Source organism: Pseudopipra pipra, chromosome 2 (genome assembly GCF_036250125.1).
Source record: "Pseudopipra pipra isolate bDixPip1 chromosome 2, bDixPip1.hap1, whole genome shotgun sequence".
Classification (NCBI taxonomy): Eukaryota; Metazoa; Chordata; class Aves; order Passeriformes; family Pipridae; genus Pseudopipra; species Pseudopipra pipra.
The window spans coordinates 38,255,806-38,279,232 of NC_087550.1; the positions used below are offsets into that span (position 1 = coordinate 38,255,806).

The 23,427-nt window shown below is 42.4% G+C and overlaps 2 protein-coding genes across 5 annotated transcripts; one reads left to right on the top strand and one right to left on the bottom strand.

Annotated features, from left to right (window-relative positions):
* The first annotated feature begins 165 nt into the window (after window positions 1-165).
* Window positions 166-12,723, top strand: MED17 (mediator complex subunit 17). Its single transcript, XM_064645059.1, has 12 exons — window positions 166-439; window positions 749-915; window positions 1,292-1,511; window positions 2,570-2,706; window positions 2,805-2,889; window positions 4,008-4,160; window positions 4,986-5,116; window positions 6,137-6,321; window positions 6,843-6,980; window positions 7,946-8,063; window positions 9,302-9,461; window positions 11,346-12,723. Exons 1-12 carry the CDS (start codon window positions 208-210, stop codon window positions 11,549-11,551), a joined length of 1,932 nt encoding a protein of 643 aa, XP_064501129.1. The 5' UTR covers window positions 166-207; the 3' UTR covers window positions 11,552-12,723.
* VSTM5 (V-set and transmembrane domain containing 5) lies at window positions 7,979-21,998 on the bottom strand. Of its 4 annotated transcripts, none has more exons than XR_010428229.1 (6): window positions 21,506-21,998; window positions 18,223-18,552; window positions 17,986-18,123; window positions 16,290-16,414; window positions 15,000-15,117; window positions 7,979-8,098 (listed from the first exon to the last, which is right to left on the bottom strand). XR_010428229.1 is itself a non-coding variant. In XM_064645075.1 (4 exons), the coding sequence occupies exons 1-4, from the start codon at window positions 21,588-21,590 to the stop codon at window positions 16,371-16,373; spliced, it is 597 nt and encodes a 198-aa protein (XP_064501145.1). In that variant the 5' UTR covers window positions 21,591-21,998; the 3' UTR covers window positions 15,229-16,370. The 4 variants fall into 4 exon arrangements, 1 of the variants encoding a protein (XP_064501145.1); XR_010428230.1 differs by having other exon boundaries at window positions 8,026-8,130; XR_010428231.1 differs by lacking the exon at window positions 7,979-8,098 and adding an exon at window positions 11,205-12,927.
* Window positions 21,999-23,427: the final 1,429 nt, after the last annotated feature.

Below are 23,427 nucleotides of genomic sequence, written 5' to 3' on the forward strand. Positions count from 1 at the left end.
AGCTTCTGGTCAAAAATAACGCTGTGAAAGAAGAGCTTCAGCAGCTCATCGCAGCAATACTCCCCACCGACCCCTCAGGGCGCTGGCGCCGCCCCTTCCCGAGCACCTCCGGAAAGGGCCGAGCCCTCCCGGCGCTGGCCCCACCCCTTCGCTCCCCCGCGGCGCCGGCCCCGCCCCTGCGGGCGGGAGGGCGGGGGTCGGTCCAAGATGGCGGGAGTGCCGGCCGTGCGCATCAGCATCGAGTCGGCGTGCGAGAAGCAAGTGCAGGAGGTGGGGCTGGATGGCAGCGAAACCTACCTCCAGCCGCTTTCCATGTCCCAGAACCTGGCGCGCCTGGCGCAGCGCATCGACTTCAGCCAGGGCTCTGGCTCCGAGGAGGACGAGCCGGGCTCGGCGGGCCGCGCCTGGACTGAACCGGGCGAGGCGGAGGATGAAGAAGGTGAGGAGGGGCGGCGGGGCCCACGGCCCGGGCTCTCCCGCCGGGATGGAGCTAGTGTAGGCCCGCCCAGGTGTGGCGGTGCCCGGCCTGCAGCCCCGCCGGTGCTTGGGTCTGGCCTGCCTTCCCCCTGGGATTCCCACGGTTGGCTGTGGATCAGGTTAGGATGAGTCCCTGCAAGTTGTAGTGGAAAAGGATAGCTCCAGATACGTCATGTTATATTTCATGCCGTTATGGTCTCTTCGTGGTTTAAGAATGAGTCTTAAACCATATCTTTTTAAAGTCCTTTGTTTTCCCTTTCTTTATTTTTAGGGTTGGTAAAGTTTCAGCCATCTCTCTGGCCTTGGGATTCAGTGAGGAACAACTTAAGAAGTGCCCTGACTGAGATGTGCGTGTTGTATGACGTTCTTAGCATTGTGAAGGATAAAAAGTTCATGACTCTAGATCCAGTCGTGCAGGATCCCCTTCCCCCAAAGCAGGTATGTTGTACCTAAGTTATGCACTTCGTGTAGCTTGATGCTAAAGATTTTATTTTGGTGGATTTTTTTCATGTGTGATGTGTACAAGACTTTGTAAAACTTTCCTTGTGCTAGGACAGTGCTTTTTGGGTCAGGGTAAGGCTGGAAATGGGAGGTGAGGCCAATTTCAGAGGCCTCTTTGCTGAAGTTCTAAATCAAAATGCTACCTGTGACTGTATAATGCTGATATGAAAGTAATTCCAAATCAGTGGATATCCAGCAGTAACAACTTATCAATTGATGTCAGTTAGTTTCCATTAATAATAATAAAGAATGATTTTTTTGAGAATTCAGGTGCAAGTATCTCTGTATCTTTTTTTTTTGGTGTTGTTACCAGAATCCTCAGTTTCTACAGTTGATTTCAAAAAAGAAGTCATTAGCTGGAGCAGCTCAAATCCTATTGAAAGGTGCAGAAAGATTATCCAAATCGGTTGCAGAAAACCAGGAAAACAAGCGACAAAGAGACTTCAACTCTGAACTGCTGAGACTGAGACAACACTGGAAGCTGAGAAAAGTGGGAGACAAAATTCTTGGTGATCTGAGCTACAGAAGTGCAGGTAAACAATAGGGTCTTTTTCACAAGAATGTATATATTATGAAATTTGCTTTTTGTAACTGGAAAAAACAGATAGAATATCTAATAATAGATTATTTCAATATAAGTTTATTATAATTTTGAGAGAGGATTATAAAGCTCCTGTTTTATTATCAGGAAAAATATATTGCCATCCTCAACCTAGAAAGTACTTTTCAAGGCTCACTGTGTAGGATTTTAGTAAGGATTTCTTTACGGAAACAATTTGGCATTGACAATGTAGTTGATCAGTTTACAGGGAGACCTTGTTAAGTCTTTGGCTTTTATCTACATTTGGTCTCTAAAGCATTTAAAAAAAGATGAGAAGTGTGTTACATTTTCTTCTGAGTGAAAATCATAGAATATCTCAAGTTGGAAGGGATTATCAAGTCTAACTCCCTGCTCCTCAGAATTCAGACTAAATAAAACTAAACCATGTGACTAAAGGTTGTCATCAAAGATAGATTTATTATATCTATTTTTCCTACACTTGAGAGACATGATACTGAGAATATGCCTTATTTCATGGATAAGACAGTAAAAGAGGGTGACCAGAGAGACCAGGGTTTTAAAGGCCATGATGGAGTGACAAAGTGAATACAGAATCCCATGGAATTTAAGATATACCTACAAAGCAGGCATCAGAACTGGGTGTGTTGGGTTTCTGTTGTCATCAGTGAAGGAGGGGAAGGACAAATTTGGGGTTGTTCATGTTTCTTTTATTTTTCCTCTTTCCTTGCATCTATTGACACCATTTTGAAACAGTTGGTTTTCCCTCATAATTATTAAATACTCCATGCTAATTTACTGTAAAACATTACATGTCGCATACTGGAGGACTGAGATACTGATGTGCTGAAATTAGCTTTCTAATTTATCTGGGTTTTTTTAAGAAGTCATGGAGAAATATGAGTCAAGTGCACCTCTGGAGGTTTGGAGACTTAGAAATACATATTCTTCCAAAATAAAGGAATGAGGGTTTTTTTATTTACAGAAGGTGCTTTATGTTTAGTATGTATGTCTTTGCCCTTCTTTTCTCAGGCTCTCTTTTTCTTCATCATGGCACATTTGAGGTGATAAAGAACACTGACATTGACCTGGATAAAAAGATACCTGAGGATTACTGTCCTTTGGATGTTCAAATTCCAAGTGATTTAGAGGGATCAGCGTATATCAAGGTTTGTCAGAGAAACTGTAATAACGTAGCATGAGTTTTGTTTCAGTATGTGTATGCTTGCAACAGAACAAACACCAAATAATGTTCTCTCTTGCCTAGGTTTCTATTCAGAAACAAGCTCCAGACATTGGTGACCTCGGGACAGTCAATCTCTTTAAAAGACCCTTGCCAAAATCAAAACCAGGTATGTTGTTTTGTGAGCGTGTTCTCAAGAACTGGGTTTGAGTATGATGCTTGTTTGAAAATCATAGCATATAGCTTAGGAGAAGAGTGAACAAGAATATCCTCATTTAAACTGAAATTTTCTGTTTAGGTGCTGCTTGGGCTTTGAAAACGTGATGCTTTCAAAGCACGCTCCTTCAGTTTTTCAGATGTTTATTCAGTTCTGAAACAAAAGTATGGGAGTTGTATTTCAAGTATTCTGGAGCACCTTCTGTTAGTCATTAAAAGTTTGAGCACATCACCAAAATCAATCCAAGGTATTGTGTTTCAGCCAGTTACATCCCATAGTTCAGCTGAACTGTATGACTGTTCACTCTTAACTTTGCCCAAAATGCATTACTTGTGTCTATGGCTCATATGTTTTATCTGGATCTGAAACTGTGATGGCAGTCTGTGTGTTAATTACTGACAGCCCACCTGGCAGAGAGTAGATTGATTCATTTGATATGTGCTGGTATTTGAAGTTGTAAACTATTGGGATTAAAAATTCATCCTTTACTCTTTGGGGTTAAAAATAAACTGGCAGGATTTCATTTCACAGTGGTCTGTGACACAGATGCTCATGCTGTCCGGAACATAGACAGAGTGCTGTACTGTGGAAGCGTTTCATATGGTACTCAGGATACATTATAGAGCTTGTGTACTTACACCAGAATCTCCCAAGAATTTTGGGCCTATAAGTTCTGTGAAAGCACATACACGAACTGAATATTATTTGATAGTTCATTATAGAGTGAATTTAATAAAGCTGGAAGTATCATTGAAAGTAAATTGCAACTTAGGAAGCAGAGGTTCCTAAGCAGAGTTCACAAAAGGCCTGGGAGCGTAATACGTGGTTCCAGAAGGGCCTTTCCCTTCGCAACATACATATATGTTAAATTGAATGAAAATGCATTAGTGTTACCTTAAAGTCCTTGCTTAATTGAGTTAAAATTCTGATAATACTCAGTTTGGCTATAAGGTACTGACTGCTTTATCTTAGCAATTGTGCCTAGCCTACTGCACAGTGTCTGGTATCTGAAAAGAGAGGTGGCTTCTCTTTACTCTTTTCTTCTGGAAACATTGATTTGTATTTTTCAGGTTCTCCACACTGGCAGACAAAGTTGGAGACTGCGCAGAATGTTCTTTTGTGTAAAGAAATTTTTGCCCAGCTGTCACGAGAAGCTGTTCAAATTAAATCACAGATTCCTCACATTGTTGTGAAAAATCAGATAATCTCCCAGCCTTTCCCAGGTAGGAAACTTTCCAAGACTTTTTCGCAATTATTTGCTTAAACGTGAATTGAAATTCCTGATTGACGTGACCTTTTTTAATGCTCTGTTCTTAAAAAACAGACTCCTTGGTTTTCAAAGGTTTTGAAAAACAGAATTTCACAGAGTTAGAATTTTGCTTACTAATTATAGAAAAATTCAACTTATGTGCTCTAGTTTCTAATTTACTCTGTTTTCCTTTGTGGTTATGTTTTTTGTCAGCAGCACTTAAAACTGTCCACTGTAATGCCATGTGCACATGCCAGTTTGGAGCTGTGCATAGGTCATTGCTCCTGGATTGCACACAAGTGAAATTTAAGGCTTGAGTTAAGAGCAAAGAAGAAGAACAAAGGCTAAAGCTCTTCAATGAGGATAATTAAACAGCATGAGGGTGGCTCTGAGTCAGCTGCTGAATCCTCTGTTCTTGCAGGGGGTACACAACTGATTGTATCATCTGAAGAATATATTTCTGGATTGCTTAAAATGTGCATGATGGTAAATCATTCCTTCTTTGGGGAAGGAATGGGGTCCTGAGGACTTTTCTTTTTGTATGGGATTGAGTCATAGAAATGGGTGAGAAATCCAGCTAGTGAGTTCATAGCTGGCCTGTCAACACTTCAGTGAGTAGCAAGTCTTACTTGCCTTTGGTGCTGTGCTCTCCACCATCATTCTTTGATTTTTCTCTGATACGGTGAATTCTCGTTGTTAAACTACTCCTATAAAGCATGAAGAAAAGTAGTTCTCAGTAGCAACCTTGACAATTGTCAGTGCTCTCTTTTGGTTTTTTCTTCCCATCTGTTTTGTACAGGTTTGCAGTTGTCTATCTCTCTGTGCCACTCTTCCAATGACAAAAAGTCACAAAAGGCTGCTTCTGAGAAACAGAATCCAGAGGATCATCTCTATGTTCTGGAACATAATTTGCATCAACTTATCAGAGAGGTAATAAATGCATTTATGGTCAAACACTGAACAGTTTTTGGGCATTTGTTCAGTCTTCTGCCTGGTGTGCGGCACTGATGTAACAGCCGAGTGCCGCTAGAGGCCAGTCTCCTCCCATCCATTTGTATAAGGCAACCTATTGCTCGGTTCAATGGGTGTGGGTGGTTCAGTAGTTCCACTTCATGCTTTCATGGAATGCTAGTTCTTTACTTAACCTCAGGCCTGGCTGCTCACTTCAGAATAGTCATGCAAAGCTTTTCCACTAGAGCTCATCAGTCTCCCTTTTTGCATTGTGTCTGATTAATGCTTGGCAAGCACGGTAAGGGAGCATCTAGTCAGACTGTATCCCCATGAAGGAAGAACAATCAATTATTGTAATAGCTTTGCTTCTTTTAAGATCCACTTCTCTCCTTCAGTGTTTAATATTCTTGTATAATCTAGCAGAATGACCTAGGGTAGAAGGTTGAGGTTGCGTCTGTTCAGGAAGGGAGCGCAATTTTGCATGTCTGAGCAGAGTTGAAACCATATTCCAGTGAGTGTTCATCTCTTAGAGCATGGCTCTGCAAGTCATGCAGCCATGTGGAATAGTCCAGTGTTTTAAATGCTGATTTAGGTTTCATGGAGCTTTGGCTCAGTGCCCAGCTCTGCTGTGAATTTCCTTTCTTTACTTTGGACAGGTTGCTAAAACTTTTTGTGCCTCAGTTTTTTTTCCTCTACAATGCTTCCTTTGTTTTTACTTGACCATTCTTTCTGTCTCCAGAGATGTATTAAAGGCATGGTTCCAAATTTTGGTTAGCTAGCACTTTTCAAAAAGAAAAAAAAATCACTTTCCATGAGTTTTGAAAGACACACATAAAGTTGGCTTTAAAATGCTGTCAGGTTTCTAAAGTTAAAATGTTGCACTGTTGAAAGTATGTAAACTTAAAAAACCTGATGTGAAGCAGCATATTGTGTATGTAGTATTTCTTGCAGATACGTTATTTGGTCACTTCATTTTATAACATGTGTTGTTTGTTTCAGTGTCACAAGCAAACCCTGAGCTCGACAGTAATGCCACATCCAGCTAGTGCACCTTTTGGCCATAAGAGAATGAGACTTGCAGGACCCCAGGCTTTTGATAAAAATGATATCAGTTGTCTACAGTCGAATGAAGGACTTCTGGAAAAGATAATAAAACAGGCCAAACATATCTTTCTGAGACGCAGGTAGGTCACATGCTCTTCTTGTTTAAAGTTACAATAAAACGTACCATTAAGTAGAATGCAATTGATCTTTTTTAAGTGTTCTTAAAATTAGGCACTGTTTCCTTCACAGTTCAAATAGTCTTTATTTGCAAGTACTAAGAAACAATAATATACAATAAAATATGAGCAAACAATACTCAGCTAGTAAAAAAAAAGTCAGATTTTTTTGAGATTGCTGTGACAGTTAGGACATACGCTGCTGATAATTGTCTCTACTTATCTTAAACTGCATAAAATATCTTTTTCCATATTCTTTGCAATGCAATAGTTGATACTGAGTAATACCACTTTAATATGGCTGCTGAATGCTTGAGAAATGTACATAATAAACAAGTGGCCTTCATTAGCACCAGAATGGTGCTGAAATAGAGCTTTGATCCACATGGTTCCCTTAAATGGAATAACCTGCTCAGTTCCTTTAAACAAGAGAACAGCACAAACTGTCTAGATCATTGTGTGTGGGATATGGCTTTATCTTCTAGAACTGCTCGAACCATTGACAGTCTGGCGAGTCGTATTGAGGATCCTCAGATTCAGGCTCACTGGTCCAATATAAATGATGTTTATGAATCCAGTGTTAAAGTTCTAATAACTTCTCAAGGATATGAGCAGATCTGCAAGTAAGTATGAGAATGCATGTCTCTTTTTACTGGTAGAAGCATGCAGCAGAGAATGTGTATCCAAGTTGTGCTTTAAAGGTTTAGATTCTTCTCAGACAGACAAGTAGGAGTCCATTATTTGTGTGTGTCTGTTTGTCTGAGTTGTGGGGTGAGCAGCCACCCTAAGAAAACTCTTCACCCACTTTGCACTTTAATGAAGAAATGTATTACATCTTTAATTAGCACAGTTTCCTTTCAAAGAAGAAAATAGAAATGAGAGTGGCCATTTAAGGGGGGGGATTTACTTTTGGTAGAGATGACTGAATACAAAGTATCATTTGATATGCTGGATTCTAAACTTCCAGGCTCCTTATGGAAAGCTAATCAGTCCTCAGTCCTAGCTTGGTTGTATAGGTACTGAAATGTGGAATTCATGTAATTCATGCAATTAGTTATGCACATTGGTATCAAAATAAGTAATGTCGTATTCCAGAAACAAATGTCTGGATGCTGACCAGCAGTAAATTAACTAATGCATTGACAGTGGTTTTTTACATTTGGAGCAGTGTTCTGTGTGCACAGTGTGGGGCAAACTGCTGTCACTGGTGCAATTGCCAGTCTTGGTTCCAGAATGCATATGCTGCCCAAGTCTTGGCTGTAGTATAGAACACACCATTTTCCCTGCGTCTCTGGAAGGAAACTTGGGCAACAGTGGCAGGCAGGGAACTGTGAGGCTTCCTTGACCTGAACAAGCAGTGGGACAGGTCTGGGAACACGCCACAGGAGTATGTCCCCTGCAGTATAGAGGGAGCTGTTGTGGTGAGTGATGAAACTGAAATGGTTGGAGTTGCTGTCACATTCTGTAGGCTTTGCACCATCCATCTTAAGAGTTCTTGTCAATGACTGGGGGGATTCTGTGTTCTTAGTTTCCTGTTTTCTTTAGTGTTGTAGTGCATTTTGAATAAATATGCCTCTTATCTTCAAAGATCCATTCAGCTACAGCTGAACATTGGAGTTGAACAAATCAGAGTTGTGCATAGAGACGGAAGAGTTATTACATTGTCCCATCAAGAGCAAGAACTGCAGGATTTCCTTTTATCTCAGGTAGACTCATACACATTATTCTTCCCTTTCTTGTACTGTTTGAAAAACAGAAGAATCTCACCTTTATCTGTATAGAAAATATTTAAAAACTTCAAATAAAGATAGTGAAAATGAGAAGGTGGATTACTGAATTTTCACTATGTTTGTATAGTGACTTCAGCAACTGCTACTAAAATATAATGCCAGTTTTTACTAAGGTCAGTAGTAATAATGATGTTTCCCTCTCATTTAAAATACATTTCTTTATGCTGCTCATTATGGTAGAAGCAAGTCAGTGAGACTCATAACAAACAGTAAGGTATCCTATATGTGAAACTTACTGTAACCGAGTTCTTAATGAGCCCACAATTACTGTCATTTCAACATTGTCTGTTAGTGCTCACTTTGCATCAGTCATTACTAAATCAGCTGATATTTGAATGAACTGTATTTACTTAATTGCTTAGAACAACCTGCTGGTTTTATTCAGAAGCAACAATCTCCCTACTATGCATTATAAATAGTCAAAATACAGGTCTTTAATAATAGTGGTTGGCCTGTTGCAGTTATATAAAACTCCACGACACAGAAAACAGGTTGAAACAGATTCTGCTGAGGGCATGTCTTTTTGGTCAAGTGTTGTCAGACTTGTTCACAGAGAACTGCTGAACAGTGCTAGATAGTTCCTTGTTACAAGTGTTAAGTCATAATACAGAAAAACAGTAGCATTTAAACTGCTAAGCTGTTAAAGCTCAGTGCTTACACTTGAGCATTAATGGAGATAATCATGGATCAGAGAACCTCAACTTTTTTTTCTGAATTGTTTCTTCTGATACTTTTAAGATTTTTATATATTTTACAGCAGAAGTCTTGTTTTTATTCACAGACAGAATTGTTTAAAAATCCCATTTGAATCCCTTGAATTAGTTTTTGAGACCTAAATACAGGTATTTCTAAATTGAAAGCAATATTTAAATAAATTGCATAAACCCATATACCTATGAAAAATTCATCTAATTGAAAAATACAGTGGTCTCCTCTATCTGCAGAGGAAGTACTCTAAATTCAAATAACACAAAGCTCTACCAGCATACATGTAAAAAATAAAAAAGTTCCTCTAAAGTACAGAACTTAAAATACAAAGTCACTTTTATAAATAACTGTTGTATAGAAGAAAAAAGGCTTGGTAAACCCAGTAAACAATTCTTCCTGTGGTGTGCAAATACTGAACAGAAGGCGAACCTCTTGTTATCTTTCAGATGTCACAGCACCAAGTACATGCAGTTCAGCAGCTTGCAAAAGTTATGGGATGGCACGTGCTGAGTTTCAGTAATCATGTTGGTCTGGGGCCAGTGGAGAGTATTGGCAATGCATCAGCAATAACTGTAGCATCACCGAATGGAGACTATGCCATTTCAGGTAGTATTTCTATTGCAAATGCATGCCAAGTCATAGAATTCTTAAGTGAGATCTACAGGCTTTACAAGTCTCTTTCTGAGATTTTTTTGTGGAGCATTTTGCTATAAATTGATACTATTCTATACAAGTGTACAGGCTATTTCTTTTGTGTATGGAATTGACATCTGCATAGAATCAATACTTTCCTCAGGAATCCACTTAATATAAATTTGATTTAATTTACACAAGTTTGAAAATATTTCTGACAGTTAGCATAAAAACAAGAGATTACAGAAACCATCATGACCCTGAAGGAAGGGGAAAAGGTAAACAACAGGATCACAACTCTGGACTTAAGGAGAAGAGAGTTTGGTCTCTTCAGGGATCTTTGTGAAAGAATCTTACAGGATATGATCCTGTGGGATGGAAAGAAGAGGAGTTCAAGAGAGCTGGTTGTTTATTTTTTTCAAGGATGACTTCTTTCAAGCTCAAGAATGGTCATACCTATGTTCTGGCAGTTTTGCAAAGGTGACAGAAAATCTGTGTGTATGAACAGGGAGCTCATGACTGAACTTATGACAATAGAAAAGAAGCTGCAAGAGATTATAAGCCTGACCAGTTGACCTGGGAGAGAGAGAGAGAGAGGCTGTCTAAGCATGCATTGACAAGGATAGGAAAGCTAAGGTCCTGAGGGGTGTACAGGGCAACAAGAAGAGTTTGAGCAGGTACGACAGCAGCAAAGGGAAGATTAGGGAAAATGTGGGACTCCTTTCAAATGGGCAGAGGACCTGGTGGCACGGGACATGAAGAAGGCCAAGGTACTCAGTACCTTCTTTACTTTGGTCTTAAGACTGGCCTTTAGGAATGGGTCCATGAGACCCATGGGAAATTTTAGAGCAAAGACAGCCTCAGTAGCAGAGGAGCAAGCTAGAGAACCTTTGAACAAACTTAGACATTGACAAGTTCACGGGACCAGGTGGGATATATCCATGAGTGCTGAGGGAGCTGATTGATGTCATTTGTAAGGCCACTCTGATCATCTTTAAAAGGCCGTGGTGATCAGGAAGGATTCCTGAGGACTGGAATAAGGTAGATGTCACATCCTATATTCAAGAAGGAGAATGTGGGGGAACTACAGTCTGATCAGTTTCATTGCATTACTGGGAAGATAAGGGGGGAAAAACCGGTCCCAGAAGTTTCCAAACATATTCCATAGAAGGTGGTGACTGAGAGTAATTGGCATCAATTTATGAAGCAGAAATTATGTTCAATCAGCCTTACACTCATCTGTAGAAGGCTGGCTTGGTAAATGAGGGGAAAGCTAAGTGTTGCCTCCCTAACTGCTATTTAAAAAGCCAACACACACCACTACACAGCATCAAAACACAGAAATGCATCCAACCAACAAAACATCACCACCCCTCCACCAGTCTTGCAGAATTTTGAGATTAAAAACAACAACTATGCTAGTGACTTTGTCCCTGTCCATTTGAGATAAATGCACTAGAAACAATACATTTTTGCTCACATTTTTCAAAGAATAGTTGGAATACATGCAAGGAAAGAATGAGCATAATAACCTTTGCCCTTCCTGGTATCATTAGGGAAAAAGAAATGTGGTTATAAGGTGTATGTGTGGGGGTTTTATCAAATGTATCTCTGGTTTAATCTAACCAGAATTACATCCAGTTAAACAGTTAGTGCTAAAGCAACAAAGTCGTAGAGAGAAATGAGAGAAAATTAAAAGAAAAAGCTTTTAAAAAAAAAAAAAAAGAATTTTCCTTGTTTGCTTTCAGCATGCTTGGAATTGAGTAGGAGTAATGTATAGTATACACAAGAAAGAATATTCAATAGGAGGAATTCGTACAGTGTAAAAATGCTCATTAAAATCTCTGTTCGTTGCAGTACGTAACGGTCCAGAAAGTGGCAGCAAAGTTATGGTTCAGTTCCCACGGAGTCAGTGCAAGGATCTCCCAAAAGGTGATGTACTGCAAGACAGCAAGTGGAATCATCTCCGAGGGCCATTCAGGGAAGTTCAGTGGAATAAAATGGAAGGGCGTAACTTTGTGTATAAAATGGAACTGCTCATGGCTGCCCTAACTCCCTGCTAATGATGCGTCGGCCTCTCTGTGGGGGCTTTGAATAGTCTCTGTGCAACAATCACTGCCCCTGCAGCAAAGGGAAATGGAAGCTATGGGCCAATACAAGAAAGCAAACCCACATTTATTTCCTGTACAGATATGTCCATTGTGGAGTTTGTAATAAAACTTTTTTCAATGGCATATAAAATACCTATAATTTTTTGAAAAAGTTCCACTCAGCTGTATCTTTGCTGATTGCTCTGTCCAGAGTAACATAACTGAGTAACTAACGTATTTTTTGTTTATAAAATTAAATTCAGTATTCCTTTTACTACATGAAAGGTGTCTGCTTGGAATCATTCCCTTTCCTCTCATGCCCTTATTTTTTTCAATAGATCTTTGCAAGTATTTTTGAAAGATTAAAAATATTAGAACTGAATTGGGCTCTCAGTGGGGCTTTTAGTGGTTTATACCACAGAACCTGGCTATCCCTGTGGATGCTAATGGCCTTGTTTGATGAGAAGTGGGACAACAGTAGAAGCAGAGCTCCTGTGTCAAGAATTGAAGCTAAACAATACTTAAAATCAAGGTAACGTCTTCACTGTGTGACATTCTTGAGTTGGATTGTTTGTACATTGATGGGGATTCTGGGTGATCCATTTATTTTTGAGAAATATATTTACTTGGCAGTTTGTTTAAGTTGAGAGTGTTACAAAGTCACAGCTTGTGTTTTCTGTCTCTCTTTTTTGCAAGAATATAGAGGAAAGGTCTTACTCTGCTTGCAAAATTCTGATAATTTGAGTTTGTGAGTGATTTGTGTAAATTAATGTCTGGATAGAAGGTGGTAACTCTCATGCAGTAAACCTTGGATCTCCACACGTGCTGCTGGGTTTTTATCCTGCACTCTCAATGATTATCATCCAGGGAAACAATAATATCCTCCTGAATATCGGCTCTTTTGAGTTCTTTCAAAATAAAAAAAGTCATGGTTTTGATGGTTTTGGTTTGGTAGTTGTAGCCTTGAAGCTTCTAGTAAGGTGTTAACAAAGCTTTTATTTTGTTTGGTACTTAATTGCTAAAGGTCTTTTTGAAACCTGTCTGTATGAACTGGTTCCGATTCATTTCCATGTTGTGTTATGAGGTGTGTGTATATATGTATATATATATGAGAATTTCTTGCACATAAACATGTTTAAATTGAACATCATACTTCTATGATGACAGTTATTATTTTGTTGTACTCTCAAGTAATAAAGAATAGTTTTGGGAAATACATACTAAGCAACTGCTTGTGGCAAGCTGCTGCTCAGTGTGTATCCAAAGCAGCTCTTGTAGTTCTCTTGATGTTTGCCAGCATGGAGCATCTTGTTTCAGTTCCTGGATGTACTGGCTTCTGTGTAACTAATCTGTGAGAGAGAAGAAACGGTTTTCCTTTCAGGTTCTGATGAGTTGCCTAAGACAACTGATGAAAATGAAAAATACTAGTAGAAAATAGTCTCCTGATCTTCTTGAAAAATGGGTGAATCTTATTTAACACCCATCATGTCACGTCCTGTATTGCTGGGCTAATAGACACTGCACCACTACAGGCAGGGAGGACTTTTGTTTCTTGGTGAACAGTTCAGCCAACAGCCTGATGCATCCAACTGTATGAGGCTGTTTTGACTCCTGCCAACACAACAGATCTTTCCTTACTAATAATTAGAAGATGAGTCTATGAAACTTGAACATGTCTTTACACTTCACTGTTGTTAACCTAAATTGACAGGTCTGCATGTAGTGATAGCCTTTTCATTAGGTAAGTTCTTCATTACCACGTAATCAGATCACTACGGAGCTATTAGAATCTCATGGTTGCAGAACTTGTCTCCTGAAAAGAAATAACGGATGCAAGAGGACATCTAATGTGTTGTGGAAGTGCAAGCACCGCATGTTAGCAGTGAAAACATTTTTCAAGACTTCCACGTCTAGCTGAAAAAATAAGAATAATAACAACAACAACAAAAGAATTCTTAGAGACCTGGAGCATCTGTATTTTAGTGTTGAATATATATAGATTCCTAATTTTAATGGAAAACAGACTGATTAGGCCTCTAACAGAGGGACAGCCTTGAAAATTGGTAGTGCATCTTTGAATATGAGATGAAGACAGAGAATGATTAGGACCTTTACTACTGATTGCCAAAGCAATCTTGTGAACTTGAACATCTCTTTAATTAGTTTAAAAGTAAAATGCCTTAACCCATTTGATCATCTAGAATGCTCTAAATGTTAAATTCACTGGTGTTCTGCAGGGAGTTTACAAGAGGAGTAACAATAGCTATTAGTTTCTGAACTTCTACTGTAACAACTTGCCATGAGGCTTTAGATGCTCCAGGGTAGCAAGAAACTGCTATAGACAGCTTAGTCTCACCTTCTGTACATAAAATAATACTGGCATTAATAATGCATATTGACAAACGTAATTTTCAGAAAAATGTTAATATTTTATAAAAGACCCTACATGTGTACGGTAAGCATGTTAAATTCTGGGTAAAATTTGTGAGTGAGGAATTGTCTGTAAGGAAAGCTGTACATAGGCTAACTGTACTGGATGTCATCAGTGAATGTTGAGTCCCTGTTGTTCATCTGTTCATCTGCCTAAAAGCGAGGTTAGCACCATGGTCAACAGCCAAGAATAGGTGCCTGAAGTTGCAGTGACTTTGGCCAAGCTAAGAGAGGTAGAACAACTGTGCCAGGTGGAAACTTGTTACAGCTGTTGTAGTACATCTTAAACTGAAGAATTTTAAGTGGTCTTTTCCTACTTTCATCCTAGCTTTCAAATATTGTAGTTTGCAAGTGTGCCTACAATCACAGCAATGCACTTGAATGATGGTCATTCATGTCTGGATGTGTTTCCTGACTTCCTTTGGCAATTGGAGTGTTCAGGGCAATGTTAGCAGATAATAATGGTGTTAGGTGCATGCTGCACTTTTTGTGCTTTCTAAATAAGTCTGGCAGAGCACCTACTACATATTCAGTTCAGCCTAATAACTTCACATTCAAATTCTAAGATTTAGGGAATAAAAAAATATGGAATAGATAAACAGAAAAAAACCCAATAATGTTTTCCATATGCTATAGGTATACTTCACCAAGTACTTCAAGCTTGGTGATTGAAACAGATGCACTTAAAGAGTTTCTCTGTTGTCAAAGCTTAGTGCACTCAAAGATACTTTAGATTGGTAATACACATTTAAAACAGAAAATTAGAACAAACTGTCAGTCATCTGTGCTGTATCTGAGATCTTTAAAATTTAATTTCTTCCCTTTTTTGACCTGTTCTCCTAAATGCAGGAAAGAACAAACAGCTGAATCTAGTACCTGAATTTATGAGTGGGAGAGAGGCCCTCGTACTACAAATGTCCAGTTCAATCTGGGGATGACTTAAAGGTATTATGTACAGGGTGCTTTGGAAAAAAGCTTGTTTGACACCTACCTGCATCGTTTTTCACTTGGTGAGAAATTCTCTGAGAGTTTTTCCAAATGGAACCCATAGTACCTCTGCACCTGGTCATCCTAGTCCCTGGCCAGAAGGGAAGCTCTGTCAGTCTGTCCTGTAAAAGGTTTTTGCAAACAAGTGAGACAAAGAGTGAGAGAGGTTGTAGGAACAGTTTGACTCAAACAGCCGCGTGGCAATCTACAGGCACAGACTAGTCCTTGGTCTCTTACATTTTCAAAGTTTATTTCACACTGCAAAATTCTCATTACAAAAGCAAACCAAAATAACTTGAAGCTTGGTCAGTTTACTGCTTTATCACTGACAAAGGCAAATGTTATGCCACCTGCAACAGATCTGCAGGTGGAGGATCACATTAAGTGCAATATGCACATTCAAGAAAGCATTAGTTGGATCACTTCGTGTTTTCTTTGAACATAGGGAAAGCAAAGGTGGCTTCTCAACAAAGAGCAATTTCAGAACTGTATTTGTAAATACTAAATTTCAAAGTAATGCTGTTCTAACTTTTCTTCTCAGACTGTTTGTCACTGGGCTAAGTTTGCAAAGGACTGGACATCTTTCACAACAAAACTGTTTAGTGCTTTGCCACCTCACTGGTGCGGTGTATCAGTATTTTGTGACCCCTCATATCTTTGTAGACAGCGTCCTCTTTAGTGCCTGCACAGGCTTCCTTGTATAACCACCTGCTCTAGTAATGTCATAAAATGTGTGTTAATATCCATTCCGGGGCAGTGTAAACAATTGCAAACATAAGCGGAGAACTTTGACCAGCTCGGCATTCTTTCCAAGTCAGTTTTGTCTTATGAAAAATTACAGTTTGTCTTCAGAGCTTCAGGAAGTTCCTTACACCTGAAAGTAGCAGCATAGCTGCAATAAACAGGATTCAATGCTTGCAATTAATTTTTAATGTAATACTGTAATTAGATATTAAATTTATTATGTTGAAGAATGCTAATGACCACTCTGTCTTAATAGGAGACTTGCTGTATCCAAAATACAGGTGTCCTTCAAGACCATGATAATTTCCTTTATGGGTTGGTCTTAGAGGCTTGGTTGCTTGGTTGGCTGGTTGTTTTTAAGAGTGGTAGAGGCTGTAGATTTCATTAGTTAGCCACAAAAATGTGTTCATGCTTAGCATGAAAGCATTCTCTTTTTTAATGTGACCTTGACTAGCAGAACCGAAAACTCAACAGGTCAAAACAGCTCCATCAGACACTGCTGATTTAATTGCAAGTCAGGATGTTTCTGCAGTAGTCACAAACATTTTACCTTCTAGGTTTGTTCTTGCTTTCTTGGTCAGTATTTTCTCCTGAGGTAGAATCGTTATTTTTGCTATGATACAGTCCTTGGCTAACACTCAATGGTTTCCAATTCAATCTCTTCCGTTGTACTTGCTGTAAATAAAAGCATATTGTTATTGATTGGCAAATGGATTGGAAGGCCAATGTTCCAAAGTTATATGTGTTGTGCTAATAGCTGAGATATTTTGAAATTTTTAATATTAGCTCAAGCCTGCTCATCTACAGTTAGGTTTTAAATACATCTTTTCAAAATATCTAACTGCATAAAGAGGCCCTCACAATCTTTAAAGTGACACCGGTTTCTTCCAGTACAAGGCTAAAGGCACTATGAAAACCTAAGTCCACAGGGCCCATCCTTATACCTCTCTTCATAACTTCTGAAAGGAGGGCTCTTCTGAGGTGGAATTGGGGCAGAAGTTAGGTCCTTGCTTTGGACCATGTTCTGGGAGATGACACGACAAGTTTCTGGAACTGTGGTTTTCCTGAACTCTGCCGAATAACTGTATTCAATTCAGCTCTGTAGAAAGATTAGCTTTAACTGGAGGAAGAGGCTTTATCCCAACAAAAGCCCATATTTTCTGGCATGATAGGAAAATTCTCAGTAGCTACAGAACCTTGTGAATGGTGTGTGTACCATGAAAACAGCAGCAGCCCTTAAGAACTGTATGTGAGTGACAGAAAGGAATAGGCAGCTCAAGCCAAATTAATTTCTTCTTTTATCAGGTTTTGCAGAGTTGACACAAAGTCTGGGCCATGAGGCTTAGGATGCTCGAGTATCTGTTGGTCTAGTAAAATCCTGATAGCTATGCTGCTTGTTGTAATGTAAAAGCTTAAGCAGCACTCATTAGAGAAGAAATACAGACCTATTACCTACAGGGCAAGAAACCACTAGTGGATCTGCACTTACAAAGTATGGAGGTAAACATCTGGAATGTTTTGAAGTTGTAAAGAAACCTCCCATTCCAAGGATGCACCTAAAGAGCTTGATCCCAGGTCCATAGAGTGGCACCTTGTCTTGCTGCCTGGGCCAAATATCCCTGGCGATGGCTTGGAAATTTCTTCTCTAATATTTGAATGTTCCCTTCAGTGCAGCCCTCATGTTCCCTTGACCTGCTTTTCATGGCTGTTGTCTTCGGTGTGTGTCAGGAGTCTGGTTTTGATATTAGTCAGTGTTTGTTGCAGTCTGCAACAGGATCAAAGGTGAGGACAGATGAAGGGGGGCGTTGAGAGGAGTGGGAGAGGTGCAGTCCTTCATGAACTGAGGTGAGGGCCACTCCCAAGGGCTGTTTGATTATTTTCCCCTAGGACATACTCTTCCGATGTGAACTCTGAAAGAATTGCTGATGCTCTTGACTTTGTCTCCTGCCCTCTGATAGGGGGGTTATTGCAGCTCTTGCCTTTTCTCCCCAGGTTTTGCAATCAGCAGTGTTGGTAAGTGTTTTATTATTTCTGATGTGAAGTGTATGAGGTAGATGTCCTGTGGCTTGTTCTGCAACTAAACACCTGTTATTCAGTTGCCTCAGCTAGTAAAGAGTTAGAACAGGATAACTGATTTTGAGCCCTTCAGTCTTGTTTCTCAGTGTCCCTGTTTAGCACCCTTATGGCACAAATTTTAGGTTCAGACTTGAAACTCCTATACCTTGACTGCATTCTTAGAGAGATACCTGTGAGTTTGTGTGTCTTCTTCTGAAACAGATGCAGAGATTTATTACAAAGCCACATGAAGCAGATCAGAATGGCAGACACTGCAGCGAGAAAGGCAAAGATAACTGCTACAAAATGTAAATCTTCATAGATAATTTCTGTAGGGAGAATGGAAAAAAATAATATTATAAAATTGATTACAAACAGATTGGTATTTAAACACAGGGTAAAGCCAAGAAGTCCCATCTAGTTTGTACCGTAAACATTGACTATGATGGTGCCGTAGGCGTTGTTTCCATACTCCTCTGTTACAGTGACAAAATAGTAGCCAGCATCTCGCATGCCCACGTTGTGAAGCTGTATAGAGCCATTTTCAAAAGTAGTCACTCTGTCCTTGTAGACTGTGGATATGTTGACATAATTCCCAGTTTTCCACTCAACGATGCTGGTGGTGCCCCAGCTTGACACATGCTTCCACTCAATGGTGGCAATGCCTCTGCAAGAGTATTCAACTGAGAGGAGGATGTTTTGTGCCACTGTTGCATTGATGTTGGGTTGTGGGACAACTAACGATACTCCTCCGGGAGCTGAAAGACAAAGGAGGGTGATGAGTGTGGAGGTGATGCTGCACCAACCATCCAGGGCAGGTTGGGACCTCTGGGTGTGATTCATCCTACCTATCTCAGTGGTCTGTTTTAAGAGAGGATAGATTATGCTTTGCAGTATCTCTTTATGCTGTCCGTAAAAGTAACATACATCCTTAAACACTAAATACACATTTGCAATTGGTGATAGCAAAAATGTTTCTACTATAGAGGATAAGTAATTGTGTGTGTTTAAATGTTTTCATACCCAAATCAAAAGGAACTTTGGAAGGGTCTTTTTGGATAAGGGAGCATAACATCTTCTGAAAACTGAGCAACACTTTTGTATTCATCGGTAACTGGCTTTCTTTTAAAATCCTGCATTTAGATGGAAAGTTTAATTGCCATGTCCAAGGTAACCTATTATATTAATTAATTACCATTCCCCAAAAGCAAGAACTGTAGTAGGCGTAAGTATGTGAAGACTCAGCAAGGACTTGGTCTTGTTTTCAGGATGTGTAATCAACATTTGAGACATGAGCTTCTTACAGGCAGCCAGTTATATGCCAGCACAGATAAACTGCATGTAATCAAAGGTACGCAGTTCCATGAGAAGCCAGGGACTTCATGTTCCTGATGATGTCCGGGCAAAAATGCACATTAAAGAATATTTAATTCTCATCTAGTTCCTCCTGATGTGATTACAGAGCTGTGAAGCTGAACTGACCACTTAGTTTAATGTGTAACAGCAATAATTTCTGCTTGCATGTGGGTGTTTCTGCATGAAGATTTGGATGAACACCAACATCTGAGTTTCAACTGGCATACATTTTTTCTTTTAATTAGTGGCATGTTTGAGACATTTGGCTAGAGGCTGAAATCCTGTTATCTCTCCACAAAAATCAAAGCAGACAAAAGGCAGATAAAGCACGGAGTAAGGCTGAAAGCCTTTTCCTGGTTTGGCTTGGAACAGCTCACTTACTCTCCTCTTGCTGTGGGAACAGCCTGACTGCAAGAGCAGAATGAAAAAGTAATGCTGACCTGCAAATGTCTGTAACCCAGTGAGGAGTGAGAATGAGACCCTTAGCTACACTGCAGGAGTGCAAAGCAGGACCCCTGGGGATGAACCTGGAGGTTCTGCAGAGTCCTCAGAGATAAGAATGATTAAAAAAGGCAAAGAAAAAAATCTCCAAGGGAAAGAAATATATTTAAAAATCTTAAATTAAGAACCCTCCATGAGCAACCAGAAATAGAAGACATGGGTAAATTAATTACAAGCTGACTTCACTGTATTTGGGATATGTAGCAAAATTCACTAATTCTTCTGGTCAAGGTAAGGCAAGGAAACTCGAGAAGCCATTTAGATCCCCAGGCCCTCACCTATGGGACCAGATAAGATCTAGGCTTTTCCCAAGATAACACTTTTGGGATTCTCCCTTCATGGGCTTTGTCATGATCATGCTGCCCAGTCGCTCTGCAGGAACATCATCACACTTTCTGGGCAGCCCAGTGCATCCTCTGCTGTTCAGCCTGTGTGCAGGAGAGACTAACCAGAGCTGTGAAAACGGGGTTTGTGCCAGCTACAGACACAGAACAGCCGGGAACCTCTGGTAATCGCTGCAAATTGTTCCAATTGTTTTCTGCTCCATGTGTTTATTTAAAGGCCTTTCCCACTGTTTCTGACCAGACAGGAGCTGAGTGTCTGCCCTCAGTGACTCTTTTGTTTTGATAGAGGCATCTTTCCATTGAATTATTTGCAAACGTGTTCTGTCCGTATCCAGCATGCAAAGCTACAAAAGGCAGTGCAATATTTAAGCATTCAAAAATATTTTTAATAGGCATTGTGCCTAGATCACCTGAACCGGTCTAATCCCAGCACAGCTGCACCAGGCTGGAGAGCAAACATCACACCCACCTGCAGGGCCCTTTGCATGCCGCTCTGCTCTGCTGCTTGCAAAACCAGACCCTTCACGCCCAGTAAAACATGCACCCAGGAGAAGAGGGCACCGGTGCTGCTCAGAGCACAGTGAGTTTGCTGTCCTGGCATGCTGCTCTGCTCCGAATTATTTGCCTGGCTGAGTGTCAAAGGGGCAAGTGTGGCTCTGTGTACCAGACTGGCCATGGCAGGGGAGTGGGTGGGAAAGGGCTGGCAGTGAGGGGCCTCCACGCAGGAGCTCTAAACTGGGGGGACAGCTCTAAAACAAAGCTCTGAAACCCATGGGACAGTTCCTCCACCCTTTGGTGTCCTGTTTGTGCATCACATCTGATGATGGAGTGTTGTGGCATGTCCAAACCAAACTCTGGTGGCACGGACATCCCAGTCCCCAGGGGTGGGTGGGGTTGGCAGCAGTCTCCTCCAGCCCTAGCTAGAAGAGCGAGGATGGTTCTCTGAAAGTTGTCCCATCCCCACTCACCCATCCTGGGGTGCTGGGTTGGAACCCACCTTATCTCCTCACCGCCGCGTTTCCCAGCGTGACCCGACACCCTTCGGACTTGTTAACCGAGCTTGATTCCCCCTCCATGCCTTGTTCCCTCGGTTGCTGGAAAAGCAGGGGGCGAAGGGCGGCTGCCGGGGCCGCCCCCGTCGGGAGCGGGCGGGGGGCGCGTCTCCCCCGCGGCCGCGGCTCCCGCCCGGGCGGCCGGCCTGCACCCCCGGGCCGGCCCCTCTCGGCTCCCCAGCTCCCTCCGAGCAGCAGGAGAGGGGACGAGCCTCCCCAGACCATGTACAGCCCGCAGTAGCGATGCCTGCCTGAGTCCCGGTATGTCCCGTCCCCAGCAGCTCCCGGGAGCACGGCCGGGTCGGGAACAGCGCTGGCCGCGGGCGGGGGGCGGCGGGCGCTCTGCACCGCCCCGAACAGGTGCCGGGCGCTGGGGCTGAGCTAGGGTATCGCGGCGAGGAGGAGGAAAGGAGTGGGGGAGGAAGCGGGGGGAGACAGGGACGGAGTCGGACACTTACTCTGGAGAGCCCACCCGGCGGCCAGGCAGAGGGTGACGGTCCCCACGACGACGCCCCGTCCGCGGCAGCCCTGCAGCGGTCTCATCAGCGAGAAGCCGATGCCCCAGGGGTGGCATTTAAGTGTCTGGGCCGGCCGGCGCGGCCCGCCCCCGGGGGTTGCCTGCCCCAGGCCTCTCCCTCGCTTTCCCTTTTTCCCTTCCACTTCTTCCTCCCCCTCCCGCCGCGGCGCCGGGGCTGCTCCCAGCTCCCCCACGCACCGGCCCCAGGGCGCTCCCCAGCCTCACGCCCCGCGATCCTCCGATCCGCGCTGGAGATGCAATTGGTTGAGGAAGGGAAGGCGCTGCCCGGCCGCCGGCCGTCGCCCAGCCGGGAAATGAGATTGGGCGGCCGCGGAGCCGCGCAGCCCTGCCCGGCCCTGACGCTACCCGCTGGGAGCCGAGAGCCGAGCCCGCGGTCGGGACACCCGGCCGAGGAGGCTGCTTTTAGGTATGACTGTGCATCTGCGCGGGAAATTTCTCTTCGAGGTGTTAAAACTAACTTTATTGCCCTGAAGAGCCTGGTGATCTTGCAGGGAAGACGGTGGGACTGGGCATCAGCATCTCTGCCTCCAGGAGTCATCTTTGATGACCACGCTGGAAAATAAGACTCGTTCCCATCCCATTGTACCCAACACATGTGCAGGTGCTCTCTCTCCCTTCATTGTTGTCAGGCGAAGGTTCCCAGACTCCCTTGTCCTTCTTTCAGAAAGGCACAGGACAGTGTGAGTTAGTGGGAAGCGTGATTAGAAAACGTGAGAGTGTCCCAATCCTGAAATTCATTCTTGCTCAGAGGCAGCCTTATATATGGCTGCCAGAAGCCATATACATCCCCAGGAGAGCTGCTCCTCTGACCAGGGAAAGAGTTACACACCAGAACGGCCCTTTTGCAGGTCTTCCATCCTCCTCTTCCTCACATTTCCTTTTCCTCAAGTTCTCTTTCTTAGATTGTGGGTGAAAGAGACACACTTCAGTGTGCTGGTCAGCAATGGCTCCTCAGGGTGGGTGGGAGAAAAGGTCAATCCCCCAGGTGAAGAGGTACAGCTGGGATCTGCCAGAGCTCTCTGTGCTGGGCAGTCACATCTCCTGCTGCACTGTATGGACTAGCTTAGGTTTCCCTGGTACTAGTTGTCTGTGAGGATGACAGGTGAGTCCCATGGGGGTCTGGGTGGCTGAAGCACAGCTCTTGGCAGGGGGCTGAGCAGGAGTAGGGCTGGGCTTGCACAGGGATCAGCTGTGGGGGACCCGCTCCCACTGGGGCTTTCCAAGTGTGATGCTGTCATGTGCAGCCAGGTGAAAACCTCCCTATGGCATTACAGCTTCCTTCTTGCACACCTTAAAGGGGACTTCTAGGACTTAAGTGAGGGTGCAATCTGCATGGCCTCCAGGGCCCAGATTTTATTCAGGTGCAATAAAATCTCCAGCTTTCCCAAATTTTGGTGTCTCCCTTGGAACTTCAGCAGTGCGAGTCAGATAAAGGGACTGGGGGAGAGAGGCCAGTGAAGACGTACTGCTCAAATATATAATCTCACATAGGTTTTTCAGCCTGCCATGGTGCTGGGGTTGCACGAAAGTGCATTTGCACTTAATCTTCAGAGGCAGGCTATGGATTGCTTACCTTCCACCCCATCTGGAATCAAGCAAAGCATCGCCAGCCAGTTGAAGGAGGTGATTGTCCCGCTCTGCTCTACACTTGTGCGGCCTCACCTTGAATATGGTATGCAGTTTTAGTCATTGCAATATAAGAAACATATCAAGCGTCCAAAGGAGGGCAGTGAAGATGGTGAAGGGCCTTGAGGGGAAGCTGTATGCGGAGCAGCTGAGGGCACTTGTTCTGTTCAGCCTGGAGGAGAGTGAAGGGAGACCTCATTGCAGTCTACGACTTCC

Excerpts from the sequence above, each read along its gene's own strand:
- MED17 (XM_064645059.1), top strand. The coding sequence starts at position 208 with ATGGCGGGAGTGCCGGCCGTGCGCATCAGCATCGAGTCGGCGTGCGAG. Across the intron at positions 1,512-2,569 it reads TCTGAGCTACAGAAGTGCAG|GCTCTCTTTTTCTTCATCAT; the intron begins GTAAACAATAGG and ends TTCTTTTCTCAG. Across the intron at positions 6,322-6,842 it reads CATATCTTTCTGAGACGCAG|AACTGCTCGAACCATTGACA; the intron begins GTAGGTCACATG and ends TTTATCTTCTAG.
- VSTM5 (XM_064645075.1), bottom strand. The coding sequence starts at position 21,590 with ATGAGACCGCTGCAGGGCTGCCGCGGACGGGGCGTCGTCGTGGGGACC. Across the intron at positions 18,553-21,505 it reads CGCCGGGTGGGCTCTCCAGA|CTCCCGGAGGAGTATCGTTA; the intron begins GTAAGTGTCCGA and ends TTTGTCTTTCAG. Across the intron at positions 16,415-17,985 it reads GAAGACACACAAACTCACAG|CAAGTACAACGGAAGAGATT; the intron begins GTATCTCTCTAA and ends TTTTATTTACAG.